Source organism: Camelina sativa, chromosome 9 (assembly GCF_000633955.1).
Source record: "Camelina sativa cultivar DH55 chromosome 9, Cs, whole genome shotgun sequence".
In the NCBI taxonomy this organism is placed as follows: Eukaryota; Viridiplantae; Streptophyta; class Magnoliopsida; order Brassicales; family Brassicaceae; genus Camelina; species Camelina sativa.
The window spans coordinates 25,563,987-25,575,196 of NC_025693.1; the positions used below are offsets into that span (position 1 = coordinate 25,563,987).

Consider the following 11,210-nt stretch of genomic DNA (forward strand, 5'->3'; position numbering starts at 1 on the left):
GTAGATTTTGCATTCAACGTTTGGGAGAGTGCTCCAGATACAATGGTTGGGTTTGTGCCCCGTGTTCACTGGCCTGAAAAATCGGTATGTCACTTTTTATTTGTTGAGTATCCTCAAGAAGCTTACTTTATCAAATAACAGTACCAAGATAGTCAAAATGTTTCTCTTCAGGTTGTTTGCTATTAGGGACCTTTTAACTTGTAATTCATAGATCCCTCCATTAATTAAGTTAAGTAGTGAATCATCTATCTTCCTCCATCCCTATGATCTAACAGCTAGTTGTACTATTGAAAGAACTCTGTACATGGTGTTTGAATTGGTTATATCACCTTCTTTCATTGTTTAAACTTTAAAGAAACTTCGCCTACTACATGAAAGTTGACTTCAATTTTCTGCAGAATGATAAAGCCAATTACTACACTTACAGCGGGTGGTGGTCTGTTTGGTGGAGTGGTACATATAGTATGGTACTCTCAAAGGCAGCCTTCTTCCACAAAAAGTACCTCAGCCTTTACACAAATAGCATGCCGGCATCAATCAGGGAATTCACAACCAATAACAGGTTCCTTATCTCTTTGTGTTTTCTTGTATTCCTGAATGTGATTAAAATGTTCTCCACCTAAGTGTGAGCTTCATCTAATAACAGGAACTGTGAAGATATTGCAATGTCGTTCCTCGTTGCAAATGCTACAAACGCTCCTGCTATATGGGTGAAAGGTAATTCTAAATCGCAGGCCACACTTTGAGAACCATGTATTGATGATTCTGATATAACCTTTGATGATGAAGAGCATATCCTCCTCTTTTTGGCCTGTTTTTGTAGGTAAAATATATGAAATCGGTTCAACTGGAATTAGTAGCATAGGAGGGCACACAGAGAAAAGAACGCACTGTGTAAATCGGTTTGTGGCAGAATTCGGGAAAATGCCGCTTGTATACTCTTCCATGAAAGCCGTTGACAGTCGCAATTTATGGTTCTGGTGATTTTGCTTCTTTCGCTTGGTGGTACATTTCTGCTTTCTCTTCCACTGGTTACTACTACACTTTCACGTTCTAGCTATCGATGGTTTTGACGCCAAGTAAGAGTTTAAAACAGAGAACTGATCTTACTTTTACGGGAAGATAGAAGATAGAGAACGAGAGTTTAGAACTGGTGGCTTATGGGGTTTCTCATAGAATCTTACAAAGAGAGATAGTAGTAGCCTAGTGTGTATGGTGTACCCTCATTGTACATTTTGTAACATTGTAACTTGTAACATCTCATGTTGTGAAACTATTGTTGTTGTGCTAAAAAAAATGAGTTATGTATTCATACACTGATCGTTACATGCTTACAAAAATTTCGGTTGTATTGTTACATCTGTAGATAGTATTCGTTAATCGTAGTGTCAGTGTCTTCCATTGCAACCCAATTGGCTCCAGAACTCTCCCAGAAAAGTCTTTGCAGCATCTAGACTCGGGTAATACGGTGGCTCCATAAACACTTGAGTCAGCGAATCACACGACTCATGACTCGCCGCTGTTCTATTAGCATTAGCCTCCGCACTCCCCATCATCGTCGCCACCAACTTCTGGTACCCGAAAAAGAATCTCTTGGCTGCAGACTCCACCGCCTGCATTCCCTGAAGCAAATGTATCTTCTCGTACTCTGTCTTCCTCGAGTAAAGCTTCATTGCCGCCTCTTGCAACCTCGGACCTCCGGTGGGATCCACCTCAACTTCAAGCACAGCTGGCACTTTCTGTCTCAGCTCTTTGGACATCTTAGCCATCTCCACTAACCCTTTTGACCAGAAACAAAACGCGTCGTTTTGAGACGTGGATTTGATCTTTAACTGTTTCTTCACCTTCAAGAAATCTTCAGGATCCATCAGAATGTGTAAATCTTCGATCTCTGCCAGAAGCTTCCAGATTCTCTCTAGCAAGAACACGTCGGAAGAAGCTTTTTCGAAGTTTCCATCTTCGATCCTCGACTCGATTCGGTTTAAAAGATTCACGGAAACGTAAATCCACGATTCAAGAATCTGATGAATAGTGTAGAGCATTTGATTCTCTTGGTTCTCGATGTGATCGGAGTAAGGATTGTTCTTGAGGCTGTGTAACTCCTCCGGGCGACAAACTGCGTCGTACCGGAGATACGGTTTTCCGGTGATGTTTGGTTCTCCTAAACCGAGCGTGTACTTACACCAACGCATCTCATTCTCGATCGTAGACAAGATCTTCTGTCCAATGCTCTCCGATGTTCGACACGTGGCGATCTCAGAGAGCAAGCTCAACGAGCTCCAGCCGTTGCTGACCGGAGCAGCTGATACGTTCTCGTTCCCGTCGTCGTCGTAGTTATCATCCTCGCAGATAGCCGCCACGAGTTTGATCTGGCTCGTGGAGAGCGAATCCAACCGTCGGATCCACTCGCGGCGGTTTACGTAAGGACGTGTGTCAGAAGCAACGGTGAGGATTAAACGGAAAGTGATCTCAAGAGCTTGAAGAGATGGTTTGAGAACCGGCTCAGAGATCCAGCGAGGGTAGTCAAGAGAGGACCAGAGGCTTCTAAGTTCAGGCAAACGGAGGTAAAGCTCGTAAGCAGAGCAAGCGGCGGAGGAAGAGGAGGAGATTGGAGATGACACGGAGGAGAGCTTAGACGGCTCTGTAATGGTGACGTGGAGCTTGTTGGGAGATAGCATCTTCCTCCTCTGTAAATCCAAATCAGCCATTTCTATTAGTTTGATGAATATAAGAATGAGGAGGATAAATATGTTTTGTATATATATAGATAGAGAAATGTGAAGAAGGAAACGGATAGGAAAAAAAGAAGACAGACGTCATTATGTGGAAAACACATACTTCGTTTGAAAGTCAACGTACAACAACGGCTGTTTCCTGTCTTTTTATATTTTTCTGTCGGTTTTATAATTTCTTTCTATTATTTTGGAATAGTGGAAAACTATTTTTCTCTTTTATTTACGTATATTGACGAATACAAAGAGTTTATTAGTATATACGATACGATACGTTTTCTGGAATTATTCAAAATCTTTCTTGATTTAGAAATTTTCTTTTCCTCTTTTATTTAAACAGTAAATACTCTATTGCATTCTTTTTCTCTATACATAAACAATACTGTAAACATAAAGTTTGTTCATAAATTACCGAATAACTGCTGTTCCATACAAATTAATAAAAATATAAACAAATTATGTGGAAAGAAAAACTTAAATAAAAATAGTATTCTTTGTTTTCTCAATTTTAATTGTATTTATTATTTATTTTAATAAATAAGTTTATTATAATCATTGCATGTTATCAGACCCGGCCCATAGAGCAATCAAGTGAAGACAAGGATTATTTATTTTAATAAATAAGTTTATTATAACCATTGCATGTTATCAGATCCGGCCCATAGAGCAATCAAGTGAAGACAAGGGTTAGGACATCAAATTTTTTTGGGACATATTTCATCTCAAAAATTATAAGTCTTATATGTAGATTTATTTTTTTCTTTTTATATTTAGTTTTTTATTAGTTTTTTTATAAATAAAAAAGTATTTATAAGTTCAAGTTCAATATAAGAAAGCAATATATTATTTATGTAGATATATCCAATTTAGAGATGAAGTTTTATTAGGTTTATGAAAAATATTATTTCATCTTTATTTTTTCACAAAATTTATCTCATCTTTTTAATTGTTGGTGGAATGATATTAGATTAATGTTAACTAAACGTGTTGTTAATGAGTTTTGAAGTAAAATTTTATTTGAAAAAACAAATTTATAACTCTAGTGAAAAAAATTCATATTGGAAGAGTTTTAAAACAATAATGAGTGATTAGGTAATATAATATTTATTTTCATATAAAATTTTAAATGAACATAAAAAACAAAGATAAATGAAAAAATGGAGCAAACAAAAGGAACATATTTAGGTTTGTGGATTTAAATCTAAATTATGAAAACAATTTTTTATATTACTATTTTTGTGATTTTATATACAATGATAAAAATAGTATTTAATTTTTTTTTTTGACGTAGAGCATCTAAAATTGTCCGGCCCTGCATGTTATATCTTTTAGGAAGATCAGATATTCTGTTCAGAATCTAGCTACTTAAGTTAAGACTGCTCATACATTGTAGTTATATTTTATGTACAGGTTTAGTAAATTTATTGATTAGATATTTGTTCTAAATACGGATAGGAATGGATAATGAATCCAATTAGTTATCGCACTCATTAAGTAATGAGGTTTGGTCGGAATCCGTATCGATAGCGTTTAGGACTTTTGGGGGAAGAGAGTGGAAAGGGTCTTCTAGCGCTAGCCTTTGACTTTGGTCTTCCTCTTTTGTGTAAACTTCAACATTCCGTATGTTACGTTTCAATTATAAAATCATCTTAAACAAAAATTGTCGGTGTCGTCTTTATTTATTACTAACAAGGAAAAATAGTACTATTGATTTGGTTTATTAATTTGAAAACATCCCTATCTTCTTCAATCTTTGAAAGTTATTTGTTCTTATCGTATCTACTTAAAAGCAACAGATCTTTGAAAGTTATGCAGCTATACCACATAGAGAAATATTCAAAATTCTATCTAACTACATACCTTTTAATTTTTTTACACATTCTTTAAATTTACAACAATAAATATCCAATCTTAATTAAATAATTACTTTTAGTACATCTAGAAAGTGGTCTATCCCATCCCATCTAATTCAAAATATAATATTTAAGGGTTTTATAATGTACTGTTTTCTTCTTCCAAATCTATCATACTCAACAAATGGTATAGGCTAAATATATAGTTAACTTTCAGAAATTAAATTAGAGTATGATCGGTGTCATATACTTTTACTGTATCTCGTAGCTTCGACTTTGGAGTGGTTTAATTTATGGTAGGATAAATAATAGTGGACACCTTAGAACGTGGTTTCAAATGAAAGGTTGTACGTACGTAAATTGGTTGGAGTCTTAAGGAAATGTAAAGGCAAAACGTAGGTTATTGAGTTTTTTTGTCTCACTAATCATATTGGAATTAAGGCATGGAAACTATTACACTAAAACAATTATTGGCGGTATAAAATAAAATATGACTGGGACATACAATGTTCCATAATCCTTGACTTCGAATTGAACCAATAAAGAGAGAAAAAAGGAAAATTATTGCTTAGCTGTTGTGATCTGTGAACACTGAACATAAGTCATCGGCAAAAGTTGTGGTTATTGAAACGAATGGGAACACATTCAATTGAACTACGATCCAATAACGGAATTGGAGAAATCATCATATTGGAACAATAAGCCACCTGTCGTATAGACAATATACTAATTGATAAAGATAAAATGTACAGTCGACAGGTCAACAATCCCATTCTATACACGTGCACATCCACACATGTACTGATGTACATAAGTTTTATTGTGTGTGGATCGGATAAGAATCCACATTAGGATGTCACACATTCGTCCCATGACGTATATACTCTACACATTATCATGTTTTGTACAAGGATTTTGCCAGATTGGTTGGTTACCTAAAATTTTTACAAAGCATTAGTATATATCTCAAGAGAAGAGTTTAATAAATTTGGGTTGTAACCCCAACATCATGCATTCATGCTCCAGAACCTTACATTTTTAAACATATGTCCTAGTTTGACGGGATCTACAAGTTAAATTTACGGGAACCTTACATTTTGAAGACAATTTGTTTCACGAGCGAGAATTAAAATATGATAAGTATATGAATTATCTGCTATATATTAAAATTAATAACAAATGAAATAATAACCCATAATAATTCAAGAATATATTTTAAACAATAATTATTTATTAATCTAAAATTTATTATTGTATAAAATAAATATAAATTATAACATCAGTTATTACTTATTTGTAGTTGATATAAATAATTTACATCAAATATTTTAATCGACACTAATACTTATATCACTTAAATAAATTAATGTAACAATTAACATCATTTTTTCTAAACGATACATTTTTATATCAGTTATAATAATTAAAGTACATTTTTTATATAGACATTGGTTTTTAATTAATAGATGTGAATTACTTGCATCAATATTTTAAAAATCATTTAATTAAGTGATGTAAAAAAATTGTAAGTAGACTCCAACTTCTATCAGCTAGTGATGTTAAAAAATTGTAAGTAGATTTGGTATTATTTAGTAGATCTGGTACCTGGAACGATGCGATGATCCTAATGGATTTATGAACACCTCCCATCCCATCATCGTCCATGTTGTTTTGGTGCTCGACATCTTTGTTTTGTCGGCGATGTCCTCTGTCATCGACCATGTTGTTTTGGTACTTCTGTCACCACCGTTTCCGATTCTGGCGGAGTTGTGTCTATTGGAAGCATATTCCCCGAGATTGACATTTTTAGTGATTTCATTTTGAGATTTTGATTTAAATTTCAAATTTCAAAAAGTTGTAAATAGAGAGAATAAAAAAAGGATCCGAAAGAGAACCCTAAAATGTATCAAATGTGAAGACTCCAAATCCAAATCAAAAACTGGCTAGAGATGTCTGGATACTCCTCCAATATTGGTTTCAACCATTTGTAAGCATATGTTTGCTAATGTTTATTAAATTGTTAATACCTAACATCATACTTTATATTACATATGGTTGAATTGTTTTAGAAATTTTTATATGTTGGTTAAGTTCCAAACAATATTTTGTTTAGGAAAAGCTATGAACTTGCACGCATTTGCTTTGGAAATTTTTACTTTTTTGTTAATAAATAAATAAATTTTACTTAAATGCTATTTTTGCATGAATACAAATTAACTATATCATATATAAATTAAAATACACTAATATAATAATTATATTCACAAAATATAAATTATATATATATGTAGCTCTCTATTACTAAAAGCAGCAAATGAGTGGACATATACTATGCACAATGACAATTGGCAACTGATAGCATTTTTGTATTGCTTCACTAACTTTATACATTGTAATCGATATAAATGACAATGCTTCTAACATCGAACTGAATCAATAATAATTTATGACCAAAAGCAAATACAATTAAACATCTATTGAGTAATATTTTAACTATTCTAAAAGTAGTTTAGCTTTGAGATAGCAATGTTGAGTGCAAAAGACATTAGGAGACAAACCGGCTAAAATTATTTTATGACTTTGTATCCCTGAATCAGAATTGAGAAAATAAACCAAATGGAATTATTGACAATATAACTGAAAAGTTTTTCTGGGGATAAAAAGCACATAAGTTGATGTCACACATTAATTCGTCTCATGTATATACTCTTCACTTTATCATGTTTTGTGTGTGGATCTTGGTTACCTAAAAATGTCACAAAGGACAAATCATTTTACATATTAGTATATTACATAGTATATATCTCAAGTGAATAGTTTAATTAATTAGGGTTGCAACTCCATGGGAACCTTACATTTTAAACATATGTCACGGTATCTACAAGAAGATAAACTCACGGAAATCTTATATTTTGAAGGCATGTTTTCACGAGAATTAACAGAGAAGATAAATACATATGTTCAAAATTCATAAAACTCTTTAAAAATAAAGTGAAATATTCTTTATTAGGTATATTTTATAGTCATATAGACACATACCTCATCTTCATTTCAAGTTTAATATAATACTATTTCCAACTTTAAATTTTTCGCTTACTTGGGATTTGGGAGGGGGTTTTGAGATCTAACGTAACGCGTATGTTCTGGCGTGAAAAAAAGTTATCATCAGATTCTGACGTGGAGAAAACAACTAGGGACCCGAGGGGTTACCAATCAGGTGATATCGCACGTTATAAAGCAACACGTGGGCCGGGGCTTGATCTAGCTGCTCAGTAGAACGTGTTGGAACCAAACCAGTTGACGGCTGGAACTAGAGAGCCACGTAGATATACTACAGCTACACATCTCATTGGCTTTTCTTTAGCGTCCAATGTCCATGGCTCTCTTTCGTTGACCACTCACACCAACAACACCTTTTTGCAAATATCCTTTGGCCGACACCAACAACATTTTCTTTTTCTAAAGCTTTTAAGATTTTTTTTTAATATATGAAACCAAATGTCATATCAATATACATTTCCACTACGCCTAAAAAAAAAACTGGGAATTAATACAATTCTTAGGTTTTTTTTGACAATCATACAATTCTTAGTTTCTAACTAAGATTTTAGAGATTTCATCATTCATGGGTACAACTGTTTTCCTCCTACATAAGTTGCAAACACTGAAGCAGAGCCGTCTTTCGAGAACTCATCCCATGAACTTGTTGACAGTACAGCAAAATCCGCAAGCTTCCCAGGAGTTAAAGACCCTATGTGATGATCGAGAAACGCTCCTCGTGCAGTTGATATCGTGAGCCTGCGATTATCATATGAAAAAATGCTTGAGAAAATGGAGTGTTCCATTTGTTAACACTATAATCTTATATTGTATAGTTTATATATGATTAGCATAGTGTTGGTGTATTAAGTCTCCTTTAGCTTAATACACTTAGTATATATATACTTGTATAGTTACTGATTACCAATTAATGAGAAATTAGATTCTTCTTTCATCTCTCTCTCTAACTGTCAACATGGTATCAGAGCAAGAACGTTAGTGAGAGAATCTTCTTCCGCTTCGTTGAATTCGATTGATTCATCATCCGATCTTTCGATTTCACCTTTGATTTCTCAATCGATCATCTTTTTCTCTTTGGGTTTCTCTTTGATTTTGTTTTTGGAGCTCAAATCCAGCTCGATTTCACGATTTTTCTTTGCGATGAGTGCGCCGTTTGATCAGATTGCTTCGCTCTTTGTTCTACATCTTTTGCTGGCGATTGCAGTGTTCATCATCCTCGTCTTTGCTCTCGTAAGTGTTCTTGTTGTTACTTTCTCTGCTTGAGAGATTGGTGATTTCCGATTGGATCTTGGTTTTGTATTCTTGGTTATGGCGAATTCAGTATCCGATTCAGCTCAACAACCTGATCAATACAACAATCCTTACTTCCTTCATGGTACTGATCATGCTGGATTGGTTTTAGTCTTGGATAAATTGACTACAGGTGCAGAGTTCAATTCATGGCGAAGATCCATGCGGATGGCTCTCAATGTCAGGAACAAATTGGGATTTATTGACGGTACGATCTCTAAACCATCATCAGATCACCGTGACTATGGTTCTTGGAGCCGTTGCAACGATATGGTTTCTACTTGGTTGATGAACTCTGTGTCTAAGAAAATAGGAGCGAGTCTTTTGTTTATTCCAACTGCTGAAGGGATTTGGAAGGATATAATCTCGCGTTTTAAACAAGATGATGCTCCGAGAGTTTATGAAATATAGCAGAAACTGAGCTCACTTCATCAAGGGTCAATGGATGTGACTGCTTATTATACTGAGTTGGTAATTCTTTGGGAGGAGCTTAAGAACTATGTCGAGCTCCCTGTTTGTACTTGTGGCAAGTGTGAGTGTAATGCTGCTGTGTTATGGGAGAAATTGCAACAAAGGAGTCGTGTGACTAAGTTTTTGATGGGATTGAATGACTCGTATGAAGCTACTCGTCGTCATATATTGATGATTAAACCCATGCCATCTATTGAGAATGCTTTTCACATGGTTACTAAGGATGAGAGGCAACAGAACATTGCTAAACCCACTCGGACTGATGGTGTTGTCTTCCAAGCTTCTGGTCCTCCTACTGCAGCTGTTACTGATGCTTCTGCCTATGGTGGATCACCTGAGCATGTTGCTTATGCTGTTCAAAACTCCTATCGACCAAAGCAATCTCGACCTCTCTGCACTCATTGTGGCATGATAGGACATGTGGTTCAGAAGTGTTTCAAACTTCATGGTTATCCACCTGGATACATTCCTGGCTTCAAGAGTATCTCTTCTAGTTATCATGCTCAAAGACCACACTCACAGAATCAGGCTCCATCTAAGAATCAGAATCAAGGTCCATCTCAGGCTCAATATCAACCGGGAACTCATGCTGTTGCCAATATCACATCGACGGTGCCTTATGTTCCTCCACCTGCCTTGAGTGCGATCGATCTCGATGTTAGTAAGATGAGTTCAGACCAGATGCAGACTCTGATTCAGCAACTTTCTGCTCACATGACTCTTCCATCGAATCAGGCTCCTACCAAGGGTTCTTCCATTTCTGAACATGGTGTTATGGCTGTTGAATCATCCGCTGGTAATATTCCTTTTCCTTCTTCTTCACTTCGTTATGAACATGACCACCTTACTTTTCAACATCAATGTCTATCATCTCTTTATTCAAATCTTCCACATGGTTCTTGGATTATAGACATTGGTGCCACAACACATGTTTGTTCTGATCTTGCATTGTTCAGTGAAACATTACCTGTATCTGGTGCGACAGTCTCTTTACCGGATGCAACTAGAGTTGATATTGCCGGATGCAACTAGAGTTGATATTGCACACACTGGCACAATTCATTGTGGCATGACAGGACATGTGGTTCAGAAGTGTTTCAAACTTCATGGTTATCCACCTGGATACATTCCTGGCTTCAAGAGTATCTCTTCTAGTTATCATGCTCAAAGACCACACTCACAGAATCAGGCTCCATCTAAGAATCAGAATCAAGGTCCATCTCAGGCTCAATATCAACCGGGAACTCATGCTGTTGCCAATATCACATTGACGGTGCCTTATGTTCCTCCACCTGCCTTGAGTGCGATCAATCTGGATGTTAGTAAGATGAGTTCAGACCAGATGCAGACTCTGATTCAGCAACTTTCTGCTCACATGACTCTTCCATCGAATCAGGCTCCTACCAAGGGTTCTTCCATTTCTGAACATGGTGTTATGGCTGTTGAATCATCCGCTGGTAATATTCCTTTTCCTTCTTCTTCACTTCGTTATGAACATGACCGCCTTACTTTTCAACATCAATGTCTATCATCTCTTTATTCAAATCTTCCACATGGTTCTTGAATTATAGACACTGGTGCCACAACGCATGTTTGTTCTGATCTTGCATTTTTCAGTGAAACATTACCTGTATCTGGTGCGACAGTCTCTTTACCGGATGCAACTAGAGTTTATATTGCACACACAGGCACAATTCATCTCTCGCATTCACTCATCTTACGTGATGTTTTACATGTTCCTTCTTTCAAATTTAATTTGATATATGTTAGTAGTTTGTTGAGATCTAGCAATTGTTCTGCACAT

At 35.5% G+C, this 11,210-nt stretch overlaps 2 protein-coding genes across 2 annotated transcripts; one reads left to right on the forward strand and one right to left on the reverse strand.

The window, feature by feature from the left end:
- Positions 1-1,316, forward strand: LOC104712231 (glycosyltransferase family 64 protein C4; the record flags this gene model as incomplete). Its single annotated transcript, XM_010429083.1, is given in 4 exon segments — positions 1-84; positions 399-562; positions 647-717; positions 824-1,316. Coding segments are annotated over 4 exon segments (480 nt in total), but the record flags the coding sequence as incomplete, so codon positions are not given.
- On the reverse strand, positions 1,290-2,847 carry LOC104712230 (nematode resistance protein-like HSPRO1). The gene has a single exon (XM_010429082.2). The coding sequence runs from the start codon at positions 2,706-2,708 to the stop codon at positions 1,389-1,391; it is 1,320 nt and encodes a 439-aa protein (XP_010427384.1). The 5' UTR covers positions 2,709-2,847; the 3' UTR covers positions 1,290-1,388.

What these genes read in the sequence shown, in the direction of transcription:
- LOC104712230 (XM_010429082.2), bottom strand. Translation starts at nt 2,708, where the DNA reads ATGGCTGATTTGGATTTACAGAGGAGGAAGATGCTATCTCCCAACAAG.